Source organism: Mytilus californianus, unplaced genomic scaffold, assembly GCF_021869535.1.
Source record: "Mytilus californianus isolate M0D057914Y unplaced genomic scaffold, xbMytCali1.0.p SCAF_1, whole genome shotgun sequence".
NCBI classification, from domain to species: domain Eukaryota; kingdom Metazoa; phylum Mollusca; class Bivalvia; order Mytilida; family Mytilidae; genus Mytilus; species Mytilus californianus.
This window is the reverse complement of record NW_026262581.1, coordinates 68,239,278-68,262,043: the sequence shown is the minus strand read 5'-3', so window position 1 is coordinate 68,262,043 and position 22,766 is coordinate 68,239,278. Positions and strand designations below refer to the sequence as shown.

General features: G+C 31.5%; 1 protein-coding gene across 3 annotated transcripts in view; it reads right to left on the bottom strand.

Moving 5' to 3' along the window:
* The window catches only part of LOC127706725 (phosphatidylinositol 3-kinase regulatory subunit alpha-like), a 177,208-nt gene that overhangs the window by 31,042 nt on the left and 123,400 nt on the right, over window positions 1-22,766 (bottom strand). For all 3 annotated transcript variants that reach the window (XM_052211385.1, XM_052211401.1, XM_052211393.1), the window contains exons 5-6: window positions 22,499-22,602; window positions 12,285-12,419 (exon numbers count right to left, since the gene is read on the bottom strand). In XM_052211385.1, the coding sequence (XP_052067345.1) occupies window positions 12,285-12,419; window positions 22,499-22,602 (239 nt within the window). The remainder of the gene's footprint in view (window positions 1-12,284; window positions 12,420-22,498; window positions 22,603-22,766) is intronic.

The following is a 22,766-nucleotide window of genomic DNA, read 5'->3' as shown; positions in this document are numbered from 1 at the left end:
AAAAATAACTGATTATATAAGTTAAGTAAGCTATAAAGAAGGGTCATTCCCTGTTCAACTCTATTAAATGTATATACTTGTGACCTAAGCCATAAACAATTGTTCAATATTGACTGGAATATCTAATACAAGTTAAAACAGGAGTTGGACAATCTTCAAGCAGTTGTCAGATCGGATTTATATCTAAGAAAAGTTTTTATGAATTTGGAATTCCTATAACATTCCTGAGACTTATAGACATAACCTTCCCAGATTATACTATATTTTATATATCATCTTAGGGAGGTTTATACTATATTTTATATATCCTCTTTGGGAGGTTTAGACTATATTTTATATATTATCTAAGTCCTTGTAGCTTTATTTTGATGTGTGAACCCTTGTATTTTCAATCTTTATTTATTGTTTAGAATTTTTTTGAAATTAAATCTTCATTGATTATTTTTAATCATACATATATATGAAAGTAAGTGTCTTTTTATTCTACAGCATATACTTCTGTAACAAGTCCTGGCTATTACTGATGGTATTCTTAGAAATGTATTGACTGAGGAGACTTGGGCTGCCAAATAAAAAGCGTATCCGGTTGGTTGGCAAAACTTTTTGTAAAAGACAAACAAAAGCCATGAAGTGAGAAATCCAAAAGGCTTCCAAGCATAAAGAAATATACCAACTTTAAGTGTTTTGTCAAGATGTTGGCCATGTAATGGAACTTTGGATGTTTATTGTAATATTTTTGGGTCAAATTACTCTTTTATATATACAAGTCTCTGTGTAGGACTTAGACAACCTGTACTCCTGGCATCAGACTGCCTGGATAAGTAGTGAAGAAATAAGTAACCAGCAGAATTCAAATAGTATCCAACATTTTAGGCTTAATCCTACCCTCCATAATTCTGTCTCCCTGATCACTTTAGCAGGGAGGTATATTGTCATTTGCATAATAATAAAAATGTGCCAAACATTTCAGCATGGTTACAATTCGAACCTACAAATTGCTAAATATCAAAACAATCTTGTACTTTGCTTTTTTCCATAAACTTTTCCTTAAAAAAAAAACATTAAGAACATGTGTGTTTTACAACTAAATTTTTTATCAGTAAAATTATCTGATTTTGAGAAACTATACTCCAAAATATTTGGTCGTAAATTATGTAATCAATATTTTTGAAGCACAAGACTGTGTTGAAATTAAGCAAGAAAAAAAACCTGTTAAAATACAAAATTTAGTGCCAATTAAACGTAGTGAGATATTTTGAAGGGATGCCATTCTTTCTTTGTCTTAACTTATTTATGTGTTACATAAAACATACACACAAAATTTAATATAGAATTACTTTTGGACAAATTTGATCCTTATTTCACTTTGTCCTCCATAAATTTTCAGTTCATTTTCCCAGTTGTTTTTATGCCATCATCAGAGTATATGAAGTTTGTAAAATCCAACATTGGAAGGAAAAAATACACAATCAAACTGTCAGAGCAACCAACAAGATGTGTAAATAAAAGTCTTAAAAAATTAGAAAACTTAAATAATCATATTGGACAAGGATAGAAAAAAATAAGAGAATCAAATTTAAAAAAAAAATAGTATCAAAAGAACCCTCGGTAAATTGTATATAACTGCAGTGCATTGAATCCACAAACTTATATAAAAATCTGAATCAAATCATAGTTAACTATTATATAGTTCAACCAGATTGGATAAATAAAACCCAGCCCTCTGCAATTAATTGAAAAATCTACTGTTTAATTGATACTATACTGCAAATCAAACTTGTAGTACTTGAAGTCCTTCTGAATTTGTCAGTTGACCAATAATTTGAAGCACTTAGACATGGTGGCACCTAAACTGAAGGTTAATCCAGTATGATGTGACAATTAATCCAAAATCTATCTTTTCCTTGTCATACACAAGTTTAATACATTATATCATTTAGGCCTATTTTACATTTTATGATTTAGACCTACATATATATTCTATATTTTATGATTTAGACCTATTCTACATTTTATGATTTAGATTGAGGCATAAATAATTGCAATAAGGAACACAGGTGCTGCAGAAAATAGGTGACACAGATGTGTTGAGGCATTAATAATTGTAATTAGAAATTATCAGATACCAATATGTGCTAATGGATGGTTAATATTCATTTTTCCTGTTATTGGAATGATCTTATTTATTTAATAATAAGGTTACTGTTACAAATAACACAATATTTACATAGACCTATTCTACATTTTATGATTTAGACCTATTCTACATTTTATGATTTAGACCTATTCTACATTTTATGATTTAGACCTATTCTACATTTTTTGATTTAGACATATTCTACATTTTATGATTTAGATCTATTCTATATTTTATGATTTAGACCTATTCTACATTTTATGATTTAGATCTATTCTACATTTTATGATTTAGACCTATTCTACATTTTATGATTTAGACCTATTCTACATTTTATGATGAGACCTAATCTAGCAGTTTTCAATTGTAACAATGCTGTTTTGCTGTAGGAACAATATATATCTATAAAGGCAAAGATTATAAAATATCATGAGAAAGTATGTTCAGTTAAAATTGTGATTGATAGAGAATTTCTCTACTGCTAAAATGACTGGCAAATTGAAATCTATCCAAGTTCAAATTCTAACTCACACTTCAGATACATGTATTAAGAATAGGACTTATATATTTTCATTTTTTATTTGGAAGCTCCTTCAAAATAGACCAAACTAACGAAAAGTTATCATCTTAAAAACCTTAAATCTTTACAAATGGGTGTAAGATATTAGTTTTGTATTTCCTTTATTATATTACAGTAGTTAGTGAAAACACTCCAATTTACAGAAGGATATAAGTACTTAAGAAAAACTCACAAATCTCTCCACAACAGGAAAGTCATTATTATCAAGGAATTATATATTTAAAAGGAATGGAAACGCGGCTCGAGATCAATCGGGATACCCGCAGAGCACCCGCAGAGCTATAATCCATGTCTGTCTCAGTCGGAAGTATGATGAATAATATAAAGAATCATAAAGAATCATGACGGAGGTCCATTTCCTGTCATATAGATCGGTCTTTTAATTCACGGGGTCATCTTGCTTCAGAAGATATAAAGGAGAGAGTAACCCAAAATCAAGAATAAACTTTTAATCCATGAAAAAGGCAAGGCCTTAGGTATCATTTTAATGCCTCATCAAACATACGTTTGTAATATTGTATTATGTAAATTCTCATTAAAATAGACCTTGGTCTTGAAACTTGAGCGAGTTTCATCCGGATTACAAAACAAAAAATACTGGGTTTTGATTTTTTTCTAAAAGCTCGACAACTACGAAGTGCAAAACAAAACAGTTGATATCATTATGAAGCTGAAACCTTATTCTATCATTTAGCCCATTTTTAAAGTTTCTAGTAAAATTTCTGAATTTTCTACGATTTTTCGAAATTTCAGTTTTGAATTTCATTATTCTGTCAAAATATGTCTATCAATCTGGGAGTGTACTACGATTTCTTTTAAATATTGGAAAGTAGAAAGAACAAAGTGAGAAAATGAGATATCACTTTAAAGAAGGAATATTTTCCTACAGATTGGTCTAAATTACGAATGCTAAATGTAATTGGTACAATGTAAATGATTTTATTTCGAAACATGTTGAAAATTTGAAGTAGTGCGTCAATAAATACATCGACACTTCGTATTTTGGTAAGGGTTAAATAACTACTTGAAATAGATGTGACATTGACATACAACTTAAAAGCTTAATCTTTTTTCTATCACATAGTGTTGGTTTTATGAAAATGGTGATAAAAACGAATTTGCTATGATTTTTCAAAATCCCATGTTTATAGTTCACATTGACGCCATTTTGTTCAGTCAAGTTCCACACCGACGAAGTCGGAAATTACAGGCAAGAAATGTATATAAGACTTCCGATTGAGATTGATTGTGCCGTTTTATACACGATTTTAATCATTTATCTTTTGTCAAATACTATTTTTATACTAAATCGTTGTTTGGTATTGTAGTTTGCCATTATTAAGCTTTGCAGCAAATTACCACAAGCTTAAAAGCAAAACAGTTCCTTCCTTTTTTTTGCTAGAAGAGCAGTAGTCTAGAGGTCGCAAAATATTCCTTCGGTGTTAAAATAAATAATATGCGAATGTCGGAAAGTTTTAACTGTTTCTAATTAAAAAAAATTATTGCACCGCGGCATAATTTAGCATTTATTAACAGGTGAGCTCGGCGTGATTTCTTTTTGACACCTTAAATCAGGGACAGCCTATAGTTAGTACAAAAATGTATGCACTGTTCCTGCTTAAATATATATACGACAAAAATTAGCTGTTCAATGATACATGCTAGATTATACCTGCAAATTTGATATCCCATACCGGTGTTTATTATAACACCTATTATCTATAAGTTCTTTTATCTAGACAAAATACTACATCTGTTCACGTACTTCTTCCTTTATACTTTTCTATACCAGTCATATTCCAAAATTGAAAAGTTATTTTTTAACTTTTTGCATTACCTTAAATCTTTTTAAAAACTCGTATAATGTCAGATTTCAACTATTAATTGATCTTAATTGTTGCATACCATCGTGAAATATCAAGAGGAGGTACAAGAAAAAAATGTTTTTCAGAAGTAACTTTGTTTAAGGTTGTATTTTTTGTTTATTTCATTTAAGGAATTGTATATCTAAATAGACAATTTCTTGTTTCATTTCATGATTAAATGACCAAGTTCGATAACTACTGCCAGATAAGTAATGAGCCAGTTAGAGCGACGGGATGTAATTAACACACCACCCAAGTCAGAGATGCATCATACAATTTTCTTTGAAGTCGGCCGCGTTTCCATTCCTTTTAAATATATAATTCCTTGTTATTATCAACAGTTTCTAGGTGGACAGCTTATAGTTTGTACTGATATGTCTGGTATTAAAATGCACACAAAATGCATATCAGTGTCAAATAATAGATATGGAATAAAGAAACCAACTTTTTCTACTTGTTATTTTCATTCCCTATTTTAAAGTACAATTATACTTTATAAGACTGCACACCACATTTTACAATAAAAAACTCAAACAAGTCAGTTGAGGATACTAAACACAATTATAGAAATCCAAATACTTTACTTTGGAAAAATAGACAAGACAGTTAGAATTTCTGTTCTCTTAAATGACAGTTGAAAATTGATCACCGATTCTTAGAAGCAGTAAGATATTTCTTGCTGTTATCATTTGACAAAAAACATACTTTCTAAAATGTAACAGTGGTAACTTTGAAGAAAATATGAATCACAGTAGCATGATATATGACATTTGGAAAACCCAGCAATAGAAAGTGCATATGTCTCTCATTATACACACCATCCTAAATACCAAAGATCCAGGAACACAGGTGCTGCAGAAAATAGGTGACACAGATGTGTTGAGGCATTAATAATTGTAATAAGAAATTATCACATACCAATATGTGCTAATGGATGGTTAATACTCATTTTTCCTGTTATTGGAATATTCTAATTATAATATTTACATAGGTCAATCATTTAACCTAATCTTAGAGATATACAATTCTGTGGTAGAAATTAATTACAGATATTATAAGTGTTCAAGTTTCCTTCAAGGAGGGATAAATGTTAATAAACTATTTTCGTTTTCTCAAAACAGTTGGTCTCACAAATTAAAGATGATCAGTGAGCAAGCTCACATACTCCTCACCCCATTTTATAATAAGGAGACAACTGCTAAGCGATACAATTACATGATTGCCCTGCATCCTCAAAAGAGTATTTAGCAATACATATTTTCTATGTTTGGTGCCATTCTTAGCTGCACAAAAGACAGTATTTTTTGTGACTCTATTCCTTGATATATTAACCTTAAGATCAATATAGATTTTCCCCTCATTACTTGTGACCAGGCCTCCTTTCATGGTACATTTTTTATATCTGTGATCTTATCCTTTAACAAATTCACCTAAGAAATGATTAAATTTCCCTAGGCCACATTTAACATATTCTTTGTTTGGTGTTGCCTACCCATGCATTGTAGGGTTGGGTAGGTAGGTAGGTAGAGATGTTTTGTTTTTTTGGCCAATAACAAAAATTACATTTTTTAAACGACATTAGAGCACGAAAAAACTACAATATTTGAAACAATGTGTGTCCTTAAATTTTAGGTGGGTAGGAAGGCAACATCAAACCATAGCTAGTATAAAAATAAGATGTGGTATATTTGCCAACGAGACAACTCTCCACAAGAGACCAAATGACACAGAAATTAACAACTACAGGTCACTGTGCGGCCTTCATCAATGAGCAAAACCCATACCAAAGTTTGTTTCTCCAGTTTTCATTCAGCCAAAACTGATGGAAGGATAAATGGACAGACAGGTAAAAAAAAAAGTACACATATCCCTGCTAATCATAACTTGCTAGCCAAGATACTGGGAGGTTGTGCAGTGTGTCATTTCATAGGTCAGAAAGAAAAGTTTGGCTGGCAATATTTTTTTTTAATTAAGTCCTGAAATTTAGACAAAATGTTGCTGGTTGTTCAAAACATTTTTTTTTTAACTCATTTGTCCAATAAATATTTTTTTTTATAAATGAACTGATCCTTTGAATCTTCCCTTTGTGACCCTTGGATAAAAATTATGTACTGTCAGAAACTAATTTTTACTGTTCTTAGTACAAAGAGATCTGCTCTTACTTGTTGAGCTAAATATGTACTTAACTTAAGGATGTTCGCTACTGTGTTTCAAAATAACAAGCTTTTTAAAAGACTTTTATAAATTGATAGTATATAAATAAAGGAACTAAAAAAGCAGAAAAAAATGAAGGGTCCGTGTGCTTGTTTTTCGAGCTATAAGCCATTGAAAATTTGGCGGGAAATAATTCTCTCTAGACTTTTCATACATTTAACATTAGCACCCTTTTTCTTTGAAAAAATATGAAAAAATAACAAGGATTTTATAGGATTTTCAAATATAGCTTTTAAAACTTTATGTAATAAAATTATGAAAAGAAAAGTAGGGGTTAGTGGGGAAATATTTTTAATGGCACTACATGGATAAAACCAGAGGATTCCGAATATCTGGCAAAATATTCAAAAACAAGAGGAGCGAACATCCTTAAATTAAAACCTTGGTAAATCAAAAAGTTAAAACTTCAACTAAATTGAACTGTTCCAATAACAGGATAAATACATTACTCTATTACTCATCAATGACCAAACAATGAACTTCAAACTGATTCCCTGCTACTGATGTAAGGGAAACAGTTCTATTGATGTAATAGAGTTAGAAGGAAGTCTAAAGTAGTACTTGAACTCTGTCATTTACAGCTTAAATCAAAAACCTTTTCCTCACAAATCCAATATCTGATTATCATGGGTAACAATCATTGTAAAATATTATTGATCAGAAATATCTATTTGAACCAACTGACACTGATTCACCAGTTAATAACTTCTGTACCAGAATAACCTATAAAGGGTTCTGAGTATCATTATCAAGGAAAAAATAGATCATATTGAATACATCTGATCTCAGTGATTTGTATGGAAAGTTGATTAGAAAAACCAGTCTTCAGTCTTATGTCATTTTTGATGAATCTTTATCTAATATCATACATTTTCTTGTGGTATATTTTTCTGGGTTGCTAAAAATATAGATGTAGAATATAGATTGTAAAATAATATATACAATAAATTAATGTATAATGTTGTAACATGCTCTTTGTGAGCCCATTAAATTGAAATGAAACATTTTCTATACAAATATCTTCACTTTAATTTGGTATGATATATAACTGCAGATAAATTCAATAAAGTGTCATATGATGATTTTAAATTGTAAATTCATGATTTTTTAGGGGCTATTGAAATTTTACACTTTTGTGTCAACCAAAGACGTCCACCCAAGAGACAATTAGCAAAGATTTGGTGACAAAATCCATCTGCAACATGGTAATTATAGTCATATATTGAGATAAATCTGCATTTCCTTAAAACACAAAACAGATGACTACATGAAATAAATTATTCCATTACAACTATTACATAACACCTATCTGACATAGTTTCCACTACATACTAAGAAATTCCACACCCCTTTTCCTATAATTGATGAGAGAGAACTACACATCTATTTGACACAGTAATCAATAAGGTGTCCTAATTAATGTATTGATGCTATATATAACTGACCAAAGTCCAGTGAGTCATATGAATCAATATTAGCTTAGAATTTCCTTTCTGATTCTAAATTTAAAACAGTTCTAGAAATTATTTATACAACCCCTACCATGTTATAATTGTTAATTCAATCCACTTCAGATTAAATATTGTGATAAGATGGTGATTTAGGAAAATAGAACTGGTGAAATAATAAATGAAGAGTGTTTGATCACATCAGTTAATTTCTGGAACAGAAATCTAAAAAAATAAATGAGGAATGTGTCCATGGAACACAGATGATGCCCCTGCTTGCATATCATATAAAGTTATAAAGGGACATAACTGAAGAATGGTAAAAGTGACGCTACCCAAATTTGTACTTGATCTGAGTTTTGTGGTAATAAGCATTGTGTATAAGTTTCATAACATTTGGTTGAGGCAAACTAAATTTAGAGAACGGAAGCAAAATATTCAACAATTTTTCCATTTGTAAAGGGGCATAACTCTAGAACAGTTAGAGTGACGCCACAAAAATTCAAACTTGATCTGTGTTTTGTGGTAATAAGCATTGTGTATAAGTTTCATAACATTTGGTTGAGGCAAACTAAAGTTAGAGAACGGGAACCAACTTTGGGACGTACGGACGGACAGACGTGCGTACCTACAGACGGACAAGGGTAAAACTTAATGCCCCCTCCGCTACGGCGGGGGCATAAAAAGGAAGAAAAGAAAATAAGACAGTCTAATGAAAAAAGAAAGAAAATGTCCAGGACAAAGAGAAAATATAAAGGTCTCCGTGAGATTATAGTTTGGGGGCATATTTATGGGACAGCAACCTATTATCAAAGTAAACCTGAGTCTAAATCCTCCCAAATTGACATAACAGAGGCTGGTAATTTGAACAACAAAATAAATGATCTTTTTTTTCCTATTCAGAAAGACAGGTAAATTAATTAGCAAGATACAATCAGAGAGATAAGTATACAAGCTCGATCAAGTATGACATTAAGTCTTCTGCCAGAACACATTATATAACGTAAGGGCATTTACCCTTCCAAAACCTATTGAATATTGTATGGTATAACATGCTGGGAAATAAACTTAATGCCTATTGAAGGTAGACCTACTGACTGTCATTGAAAATCAATCAAAAATCTACTTTACACATCAAGAATCTAATTAGAAAGTTTAAGGTCGGTCAACTTTCCACTATACTACATCTGTAATGATACAGAATAGATTACCTTAGGCACAGGTAACCAGGTCAATGGCCTCAAGAGTGAAAACTTCTGTAGAAAACCCTCCTTCCCATATTGAATAAGAAATAGATAAACATTGAATTAATACACACCAACTTCTGAATTGTGAACAGTTCTGTCAACTGCATTCTTTATTTTTAGATGATAACTGCCTTGAACTGTATCAAACCCAAAAAGTTTATTTTTCAATTGTTCTATCTCCTTTTCCTACTTATAATAAGGTCAATGTATATGTTTTTCCTTCCGATCAGTAACAAAAGTACATGCAGCATATTTGGCAGCCAGAAATGTCTATATTTACTCTCGTAATAAACAAACTATGCAGTATGACTATACATAGAATTTCCTACTTTTATTGTACATTAATTCTGTTAGAACATTAAATATGTAACAAGTTTTAAGTATCAATAATCTAAACATATACTGTATATTTAACACTGTTTTTAAACCAGAGAAATAGTACATTAATTTTTCAAGTAATATTGGTAAAAATAAACCTAAATTCACACAAAATTTTAAAATAAAATTAAATGCTATTTTAATTTAGCAAATTTATGGGATTCAAGCCACTGCAGAATACATACATATTAAAAAACTTAATTTAAATTTGTTAAAGAAGTTTCAAAGCATTTGTGATAGACATCAGTAGTTTTACTTTTAACTGTATATAGTTATGGTATATTGCCCGTAGTCAATCATAAATCTTTGGCTTTTTTACTTTTTATGCTATAAAAATTTGAAGACGTTATCACAAGCATGACACAACAGATAAATGTATGATCCCAATGCTTTCCTGTGTCAATGATTTCTCCTAAACAAATATGACAGAAAATCTAAAACCAGACTACCATACTAATTTGCATAAATTTACCATTTCTACAAAATAAATATGATTTGATTCACTTAATGTATATTTTTGATAGATTACTTGTAATAAATGAAATTTTAATGTCCCCCCTCAGGAGAGATTAGTGAAGCTGAACTAATCTAGGTCAAGACAATCATCAGTGTAGGCATTCCAGGTCAGTAGTTCAACCTCATTAAATCAATCACCTATAAAAGGCCTTTACAGGGGTAGAAATACCAGGTCACATGGGTTTATATTATAGCTATAAGAAGAGAAAAATTAACAGATAGAAGAACGAAGAATACAAGTATGAACACATTTTATTATATCTGATTGCCAAGTATTTTAGTAGGTGACAAACCCATAGGATCCAACAGATCTATTTTATAGAGTGTTAAATTCATTATAAAAAATTACTTATAAAGTATAGCATTGGTCTTTTGTGATAAAAATAAAGGTGTCAATGATTAATGATGTCAGCAGATGTGAAACCATGTAGGTGTGTCATCAATAAGGTACTCATTAAATCAAACTGGAAAGGTTTTTTTCTGTGTAGGTCTTGTTAACTTTATAATATTAAATTAGAAATTTCACAACTACTGATAAATAAGGGTGAAGGAAAGTAGAGTAATATGGACCGTGTAGCCAGTATGTCTCTGAGTAGGGTTATTTGGGTCACAAAGCTCTGACTTTGTACTAGAACATTTTGTTTTCAGAGGAAGTTTGGAACTGATTAAGAGACATTTCTGTGCACACACAGTTTATATTTCTGTAACACAGTCATCACCATGTACTGGGTTATCTTTCTGTAAACACACACTGACCACTATGTATTGGTTTATCATTCTGTGAACAAACAGTGATATACAGTGACCACATCTTTCTGTAAACACACAGTGACCACTATGAATTGGTTTATCATTCTGTGAACAAACAGTGACACACAGTGACCACTATGTATTGATTTATCTTTCTGTGAACACACAGTGATTATTATGTATTGGTTTATCTTTCTGTGAACACACAGTGACCACTATGTATTGGTTTATCTTTCTGTGAACACACAGTGATTACTATGTATTGGTTTATCATTCTGTGAACACACCGTGACCACTATGTATTGGTTTATTATTCTGTGAACAAACAGTGACACACAGTGACCACTATGTATTGATTTATCTTTCTGTGAACACAGTGACCACTGTGTATTGGTTTATCTTTCTGTGAACACACAGTGACCACTACATATTGATTTATCTTTCTGTGAACACACAGTGACCACTGTGTATTGGTTTATCTTTCTGTGAACACACAGTTAGTTTATCATTCTGTGAACACACAGTTACAACTTTGTATTGGTTTATCTTTCTGTGACCACACAGTTAATTTATCTTTCTGTGAACACACAGTTAGTTTATCATTCTGTGAACACACAGTGACCACTACATATTGATTTATCTTTCTGTGAACACACAGTGACCACTGTGTATTGGTTTATCTTTCTGTGAACACACAGTTAGTTTATCATTCTGTGAACACACAGTCACAACTTTGTATTGGTTTATCTTTCTGTGAACACACAGTTAATTTATCTTTCTGTGAACACACAGTTAGTTTATCATTCTGTGAACACACAGTGACCACTATGTATTTGGTTTATCTTTCTGTGAACACACAGTTAGTTTATCATTCTTTGAACACACAGTTACAACTTTGTATTGGTTTATCTTTCTGTGAACACACAGTTAATTTATCTTTCTGTGAACACACAATTTGTCATTCTGCAAACACACAGTGACCACAATGTATTGGTTAATTTCATTTGTAGAGTTGTCTCCATAATTTATCAACTTAATTTTTGTTCCTGCAATATTCTTTAATGATCCCAAGCTTCTTTTTGAACTCATACACTTTGCAAATTAGTATAGGCTATTTTTTGGCTAAGTTTGTATCTATCTAATATTTACCCCTAATTTTTCAGGATCCATATTTTTAATATCTTTGCCATTAATTTGATTGTCTTTAAACATCTGAGCATATCTGTATAGTCTGACACAGGCCATCCATTCTACCACATTTTCACAGGTCCAATTCTCTATAGGCTAAAAATAGAAACAGCATCTACTGAATGGAAATGGAAATAACACTTTATAAATTGAGTGTGTAAGAAGTGATATTCTGGATTGTAACATTCATCAGGAAGTGATATTCTGGATTGTAACATTCATCAGGAAGTGATATTCTGGATTGAAACATTCATCAGGAAGTGATATTCTGGATTGTAACATTCATCAGGATTGCTTGAACCCAAAAAAATTATCACAGTATTGAAATTGCTGATTTATTTGAAAAACAGACAGTGTATCATATCTAGTCTCCTATAGTTTTAATATGTTTGTAATAGTTTGCAAATGTTTAGTTGACTCAAAAACAGACAGTGTATAGTAATTTTCAACTTAATTATAAAAATAAGGAGATCTGGTATGATTGCCAATGAGACAACTATCCACCAAAGTTCAAATGAAGTGGATGTAAGAAATTATAGGTAACCGTACGGCCTTCAACAATGAGAAAAACCCATACCATATGGTCAGCTATAAAAGGCCCTGATGTGAAGAATATGACACAATTCAATTGAGAAAACTAACAGCCTAATTTATAACAAAACAATTTACGAAAAACAAATATGACAGACATAAACCAACCACAACCAATGAACTTAAGTTTATTAGAAAATAGCTAGTGTATCATAGCATTCTTGTTTGAGGCATCTTATAAACCAGTCGTTATGAAGACTACTTTACTTTATAAGAATCAGTGCATGATATTTGTAAGTTCACAGTATAAAAAATCCTTCGCAACATTTACTATGGGTCCTATTCGTCAAAAAAGCCTCTAAATGAACTGACCATTCCATGCTTTTATAATGTTGTTTAAAGAAATGTTTGTTTTCTCTTATTCCTTTAACACTTAAAAAATAAAAACAGGAATATGAGCATCTATTCTAGCTAATAACAAGTTGCCCTTTGTTCTAAATCTATATGTTAAAGAACTCTTTAAGTCTGTCATAGTGTTTCAAATCAGTTTGTAATGAATGGGTGTTACCTAATTTACAAATCAAAGAAAATTCTTAAAAATATAAAAAGAAAAGATTGAATGAAATAAAAAAAACAAATATTATTTACAGATCTGAAATTATTCAATCAATGCAGGAAAATGTTAACTGATAGGGTTTAAATACATTTTGGCTATATCTCATCTCACTTCTTTCTTTAATTGTAAATTAAATGTATATCTGTTTCTTTAATGTAATTTTCATAAAAATTGATTTCAACATTTAAAGATCAACATTTCTATAAAGGTTTACTGTGTGTTTTGTTGATTTTTGCAGATATGTTGAGTTAGCATGTGGTTATAAAATCTGTCTGCTGAAATTGAATAGCTAAATGTTACATGAAGTGTCTATACTATTTTCATATGTAGAAGGTTAACAAATTATTTCTATCCTGATATCATAGCCACAATGCAGGTTGATTGTAAATCATCGTTTTACCAATTTAGATTTTATATAATTATTTTTCCTCAAAAATAAACATAAAACAAGAAAAACAAGAGGCTCTCAAGAGCCTGAATCGCTCACCTGTAATTCTTTGCTTAAATCTTTCATCAATGATTATTTTTGCCATTTACACTTTCTCTCTATCTGTTATAATATTAAAGATAATAACCAAAAACAGTATAATTTCATAAAAATAAACTATTTCGGACAGTAACCCTACAACCGGTGGTCCAATTGGTCTGAAAATTTCATAGGAGATAGATCTTGACTTATTCATCACTTTAACTTCTGTCACTTTTGCTCTAACTGTATAGCTTTTGAGATAAAAGCCAAAAACTGCATTTGACCCCTATGTTCTATTTTTAGCCATGGCGGCCATGTTTGTTAATGGATCTTCTGATACAATTTATAAACCATTTACCCTAAGGAACATTCAGTTAAATTTTAGAAGTATTAGGCCCAGTAGTTTCAGAGGAGAAGATTTTTAAATGTTAGAAAACATGATGAACAAATTGTGTAAAATTGTCTTTAAAAGGCATTTACTCCTCAAGGGGTCAATTGACAATTTTGGTCATATTAATTTTTTTGTAGATCTTACTTTGCTGAACATTTTTGCTGTTTACAATTTATCTTTATCTTCAATAATATTCAAGATAATAACCAAAAAAAGGCTTCTCTGAGCGCAGCCTGATACGACCACAGAATTTGAACCCTGAACAGTTGGGGCAAGTTTGGACACAATATTCAAGCTTGATACTGTCTGAATTTGGATTGTGATCAAATTTTTGACATAATATAGGTTTCTGACACAAAATAAATGTGGTCAAAGATCTTAAAAATTTGAAGTGGGACATTTAATTTACCTAAAATGGTCTGATATCCAAAATCTAACAACATTGTTAGATTCAGCATATAAAAAAACACCAAAAATTTAATTTTAGGTGAAATCAAAAAAAAGTTTAATTTTGGACCCTTCATACCTTAACATGGACTAATTTGAAAACAGGGCCCAAAATAAAAAATCTAAATGTACAATAAGATTCAGCAAATCATACAGCCGCAATAATTCAGTTTTTTAATTTTGGACCCTTTTGACCTCAATGTAAACCAAATTTAAAAAATGGGGCCCAATATCCAAAATAAACTACTTCGCTGAGTGCAGCTGGATATGCCCGCAGAGGTCCAACCCTGAACAGTTTGGGCAAAAATGGACACAATATTCAAGCTTGATACAGGTCTGAATTTGGATTGTAATTAAATATTTGATATTATAGGTTTCTGAATAAATGTAGTCAAAGAACTTGAAATTGGTTATATGAAAGATTTCTTGCTGTTGTGCAATACACTGTGCTGTTGCGAAATACTTAGTAAATCTGTTGTGAGACTATAAACAAATAAAATCTTATAACTCAGAAACGTAAAATCGAAAATTTATAAAAATCAAAAGGGAGCTTACAAAAAATGATATAAACAATTTACCATTTTCATAAAAAATGCTGAAAGTATTTTTTGAGTTATTGTCCGAAAACGGGAAAACGGGAAAATCCCCCTTTTTGTAATGTATAAAACCCCATAAATCGAAAACGTATAGTCTGAAATTTATAAAAATCAAAAGGGAGCTCATGTCGATAGAAATAAACAATTCACCAAAGTTTCTTGCAAATTGGTGAAATTTTTTTTGAGTTATTGTCTGAAAACTGGAAAATCCCCCTTTTTTAATGAATAAAACCCCAAAACTCTGAAACGGTAATTCTGAAATTTATAAAAAAAACAAAAGGGAGCTCACGTCAATAGATATGAACAATTCGCAAAAGTTTCATGCAAATTGGTGAAATTTGTTTTTGAGTTATTGTCCGAAAACTGGAAAATCCCCCCTTTTTTAATGAATCAAACCCCAAAACTTGGAAATGGTAAATCTGAAATTTATAAAAAACGAAAGGGAGCTCACATCAACATATATAAATGATACACCAAAGTTTCATGTATATTAGTTAAAGCGTTTTTGAATTAATGTCTGCCATGTTGACAACGGACGGACAGACGGACTGACGATTTGAAATTGGTTAAAACATTTGTACTTGTTTTCAATTGAAGATTTCTTGCTATTGCGCAATACTGCAAATGAAGATTTCTTGCTATTGTGCAATAATGTACTATTGCGCAATACCATGCAATTGAAGATTACTTGCTATTGTGCAATACTGTTTTGTTGCGCAATACTGTGCAATTTAAGATTTTTTGCTATTGCGCAATACTGTGCATTTGAAGACTTCTTGCTATTGCCCAATACTGTGCTATTGCGCCATTCTGTGCAATTGAATATTTCTTGCCATTGTGCAATACTGTACAAGTGAAGATTTCTTGCTATTCTGCAATACTATGCAATTGAAGATTTCAAAATTTTGAAGAAAAAAATGAACCCCCCAAAAAAAAATTGGAAACCCCCCCTCCCCTTGGAGTAATTACCACCAAACTCAATCCCAGCCTTCCTTTTGTGGTATGGAACCTTGTAGTACACTTTTAAAGAGATACATACACTTAAACACAAGAAATTGTCTGGAAACTAGAAAAATGCTGCGCCATGAGCGCATGATACGCCCGTCGTCTTGTGTGTGAATTTTTATGCAATAAGCATAAATAGTTTACAAAAAACTCAATATCTCTAAAATAAAATTTTGAATCAAAACCAAAAAGTATACAGATCTTTAGATTAATATAACTAAGAAGTGTGTAAAATTTTAAGCAATAATCATAAATCGTTTTTTGAGATACGGCACGACATGTGAAAACCCCCCCTTTAAAAAAAAAAAAAAAATCAATATCTCAAAAAAAAAATTTTGAATCAAAAAGTATACAGATCTTTAGATTAATATAACTAAGAAGTGTATAAAATTTTAAGCAATAATCATAAATCATTTTTGAGATACAGCGCGACATGTGAAAAATCCCTCCCCCTTTTTTTTACAAAATACTCAATAACTCAAAAATAAAATTTTGAATCATCACCAAAAAGTATACAGATCTTAAGGTTAATATAACTAAGAAGTGTGTAAAGTTTTAAGCAATAATCATAAACTGTTTTTGAGATACGGCGCGACATGTGAAAAACCCCTCCCCCTTTTTTAACAAAATACTCAATATCTCTAAAATAAAATTTTGAATCATCACCAAAAAGTATACAGATCTTAAGATTAATATAACTAAGAAGTGTGTAAAGTTTTAAGCAATAATCATAAATTGTTTTTGAGATACGGCGTGACACGTGAAAAAAAACACACACCTGTTTAAGTTACTAAGTCCCGTAACTCAAAAAGTTTTAATCTTATTTTAACCAAAAAGTATACAGATCGTTTGACCATCATAAGAAACAACTATGTTAAGTTTCATGAAATTTGGATAAGTCATTCTCAAGTTATGATACGACATGTTTACGCCGGACAGACAGACGGACAGACAGACAGACAGACTGACTGACGCCGGACATTTGTATACCATAATACGTCCCGTCAAAAAATTGACGGGCGAATAAAAAAAACTTGTTTTTGGCCCCATTTTTACCCCTAATTCTTGAACATTTTGGGCAATAACCCCCAAACTCAATCCCAGCCTTCCCTTTGTGATATGGAACCTTGTGGTACAATTTCAGAGAGATCCATACACTTACACACAAATTATTCCGGAAACTACAAAAATGGTCGTTTTTGGACCCTTTTTGGCCCCTCATTCCTACACTGTTGGTACCATAACCCCCAAAATCAATCCCAACCTTCCTTTTGTGGTATTGAACCTTCTGGTAAAATTCCATAGAGATCCATTCATTTTAACTAAAGTTATTGTCTGGAAACCAAATGTGTCTTCGGACGATGCCGACGCCGATGCTGATATCATAGCATTATATGACGCAAAACGTATAACAAGAGTGCACACGCTGAAATGTCTCGCCTGTTTTACTGACCATTAATTCTATGTTGAAAGTCTTAAAGATAAAGGTTTTACTACAAGTATCACATAAACTTAACATTCTTAAAGATCCATGACAATTAATGAGGTCAAGGTCAGATAAAAACTGTCACACAGACATGTACACCTTACAATTATTTCATACACCAAATATAATTGACCCATTGCTTATGGTAATCGAAAAACACACCAAAACACAAAAATTTAATGTTAACCAATGAACCATGGAAATGAGGTCAAGGTCAGATGATACTGGCTAGACAGACTTGTACACCTTACAATCATTCCATACACCAAATATAGTTGACCTATTGCTTATAGTATTTGAAAAACAGACCAAAACACAAAAACTTAACATTGACCAATGAACCATGAAAATGAGGTCAAGGACAAATGACACCTGCCAGTCAGACATGTACACCTTACAATCATTCCATACACCAAATATAGTTGACCTATTGCTTATAGTATTAGAAAAACAGACCAAAACACAAAAACTTTACATTGACCAATGAACCATGAAAATAGGTCAAGGACATAAATGACACCTGCCAGACAGACATGTACACCTTACAATCATTCCATACACCAAATATAGTTGACCAATGGCTTATAGTATTAGAAAAACAGACCAAAACACAAAAACTTAACATTGACCAATGAACCGTGAAAATGAGGTCAAGGTCAGATGAAACCTGCCAGACTGACATGTATCCCTTATAATCATTCCATACACCACATATAGCTGACCTACTGCTTGTAGTATCTGAGAAACGGACCTAATCACGTAACTTTAACCTTGATCACTGATCCATGAAATGAGGCTGAGGTCAGGTGAACCCTGTCTGATGGACATGTAAACGTTGCAAGGAACCCATATACCAAATATAGTTATCCTATTACTCATAATAAGTGAGAAATTTACATAACAAAAAAACTAAACTTTTTTTTCAAGCAGTCGCTGAACCATGAAAATAAGGTCAAGGACATTGGACATATGACAGACGGAAAGTTCGTAACATAGGGTATCTGCATACAAAGTATGAAGCATCCAGGTCTTCTACCTTCTGAAATATAAAGCTTTATACAAATAGTTTACGCCGCCGCCACCGCCGGATAGTAACACCTATGTCTCACTGTCGCAGGCGAGACAAAAACTGCAAAATTTCCTTAAAATTACCAATTTAGTGGCAGCAACCCAACAATGGGTTGTTGGATTCATCTGAAAATTTCAGGGCTGATAGATCTTGACCTATTGAACAATTTTATCATATCAGATTTGCTTTAAGTGCTTTAGTTTTTGAGATATAAGCCAAACACTGCATTTTACCCCGATGTTCTATTTTTAGCCATGGTGCCATTTTTGTTGATGGATCAAAAAAATCGGATACAATTTATAAACTAGATACCCTAAGGAACATTCTCTTAAAGTTTGAAGGTATTTGGCCTAGAAGTTTCAGAGGAGAAGATTCTTGAAATAGTTTACAACGACTACAGACGACGATGACAGACAATGACGGACGCCAAGTGATGGCATAAGCTCAAATGGGCCCAAAGGGCCCCGGTGAGCTAAAAAAGGAGAGCAATCATGTTTAATTCAAAAGAAAGATATTTCTGTCCTTCTATGGAAAGTTATAATCTGTGAATTAATTAACAACTTGTATAAGAACATACTATTTAGCATGCCTATTGTTACAAGGTGAATCATGGGAGGCACATATAAATCATTTTAATTATTGAAAATAGATTTCATTCAGTCTAAAAATATGAAAATTTATTCAAATATGTCATTTTCATCCATCAAACATGTAAAAACTGAACATAATATTCACAGTCTGTAAACCCTCATGTATATTTAAGGCATTTTATTCTCTTTTGAATTCATACAAAATCATAAACCATAGCTGCTATAAATAGGATCCAACACAAAACAAGTAAAAAGCTACAGCATTAAAATCTCATCAAAATGGTTTTACACTTGAATAATTTGAAAATTGAACTAATTTCAGTAAATCATAAAAGATAACTGAGTACAAAGGGACCTTTATTCTCAGTAAAACATGTTGTGTCATATATCATCATATATTTACAAGGTCTAATAGATATAGGAAGATGTGGTATGAGTTAAACACATTAAACATGTTTATGTTCAGATTGTTTGTTTTGTTGGGTTATTGTCTCATTGATATATTCCAACCTGTATCTCTTATTAATTTTTTGTTTCTCTTTGTCCAAAAAATTTCAAACATCCGTGCATTCAAAATCTATTAATAGCATTCCCATGAATCTTTTGAAGCATCTGCAATGCTCAAATAGGTATTTAATGTAAATTTCCTATGGCATTATGATAATAAAAGTAATTAACTGAAACTGCTGCAAAATAAATATTGGTTTAAATATTTTTTGAAATATCAAGAGAAATGAAAATATGCATTTAAATACAAACTTACCATTCTAGTAGTATGATGAAAAACTATGACATTATTAGAATCTGTAGAGATAAACCTGTCAGATTCTAACAGTATACCATTTATAGACAATATATGTCTCTATAAATCTAAGCGAGGGTGGAAAGGTTGACGTAAGGTAACAAGTAGTTCCATGCATCACACCTACCTGGTGACTGTAACTACATGTCTCAGTCAAAACTTTTCAATAACTACTCTATTTTAGTATTTAAAACAAAATATATTCAGACCCTCCGGAATGAAAGCTTTAAGAATTTCATGAATCTTGTGACTAGGTGACAATGAGACACAAGTCAGTGAGAAAGGGGAATATGATTTAATACATAAGTTTTAGGCTTTAGAAGTCAGATACACAAGAAGCAGCTTTCATTTTACACCTTTTCTCATGTTTCCTACTAGTGAATAACAAATGTATTTGAAAACAGTCCTTGATCTACAGTTCTTAAAGGAAAGTTGCTAATGAAATTGTTTGGCTAACCAATTGTTGGAATTTGGACACAAAGCTTTATTTTAAGTATTAATACTGATTGATTCCAAAGTTCACAAAGGGGCTGGGCAGTTTATTGGACCTTTAGTCTAGTAGACAGTTATACTTTACTGGTTTTCATCTATAAGAACAAAGGACTCAGTAATATGATATTTAAAATCAACACTATCAAAAAATAGCAACTAATCTATTATTTATGCACTTATATGTTACAAATATTTTGATCTAAAAAAAAATATATACAAATCTGGAGTTGTTTTTTATGAATGAGTTAAACCGGTTGACCCAAGTAAATAATGTCATCAAACAATTCGTTTTTACTGTGAAGTAATAACATATGCATTGTGACATGGTAAATTTACAGGAATTCGAAAGTTGTCTATAGTGCTATGACAGCTAAATGGGCCTTTAAACTGCATGAAACTTCTTCTAAGTGGTTTCCAAGCAGGCAACATAATCTTGGTTTACCTTGGTGTATCTACTTAATACAATTTTTTAATAACAAACATTATTGCTATTTGTAACTGTTCAAACCTCCAAAATTGAAATAGCATATCCTTAGAAACCCATACATAATAAAAATGAACAGGGGAACCCTTATATAGTGCAGGATCAGGCATTCTCAATAATTCATTGCTCAAAATCTGGTTACTTGAATTTAATGTGTAATTTGCAGCTATATGAATCTCATAAATGCTTCTTTAAAAAAAAAAATTTGGAACCTTTTCAAACAATGTCAAATAAATGGAGAATAAGCATTGTGTATAAGTTTCTTATAGGTATAGAACCATTAATTTGGGCCAGATCAGAAAGAACATACAAGAAAGTAGTACATATTTTTAAAAAAATAGTTCCTACGTATAGCTGTATCTTTGTCAATAGGTGAAATATTTGGGTAGTTGTGGTATCAAATGAAAGCTTGAGGACTTGGGATCACTGTAGAACCTTTGTTGAAACTTTCTTTTGAATAATAAAAAAGTATATAAAATTATAATAGGAGAGCACATTTGCCCTGTTGTTCAGATCAGAAGTACCTGTTTTTCTGCTATCAAACTTGCGGGAACCAGTACGCTCTAATATGCAATTAAAGGTATGTTGAATTTTTCAGAACAAGTCAGGATAAGGTATAGTTTTGACATGAAATGAACTGCCACTTTATTTAGACGAAGTTAAGAAAAAGTAGCCATTAATGCTTGAAATTGCAGAATTTAACATAGAGAGCAATGGGGCTATGAATTAGTGGTTTTATTCCTTAACATTTGGTTGATGCAAACTAAAGTTAGAGAATGGAAACGAAAAATTCAGCAATTATAAAGGAGCATAACTCCAGAGCGGTATAAGTGACGCCAACCAAATTCAAACTTGATCTGAGTTTAGTGGTAGTAAGCATTGTGTATAAGCTTCATAACATTTAGGTGAGGCAAGGTTTAGAGAACGGAAACGAAAAATTAAGCAATTTTTCTATTTATTAAGGAACACAACTCAAGAACGGTGAAAGTGACGCATTACCCAAATTATCTTTGTTTTGTGTTTATAAGCATTGTGTATAAGTCTCATAACATTTGATTTAGGCAAACTAAAGTTAGAGAATGGAAACTAATTTTGGGAAGTATATGGGACGGATGTACAGACAGACAAGGGTGGGGGCATAAAAAAAAATAGACAGGGGTCTTGCTATTAACTGACCAAGACAATATGAGTACATACCACATAAGTACTGTGTACTGGAGTACTGGGTGCTGGATTTCCTCTAGTACAACTGGATTTTACTTCTACATCCCAACATGAAGAATGGCATACCTGGTTACATCCTAGAAAAAAAGGAAAAACATTCAAATGTAAACTGGTTTGGTTTCCATTAAAGAGATCAAAGGTTTATATAGGTACACTTATAATCAAAGGTGTATATAGGTACACTTATAATCAAAGGTTTATATAGGTACACTTATAATCAAAGGTTTATATAGGTACACTT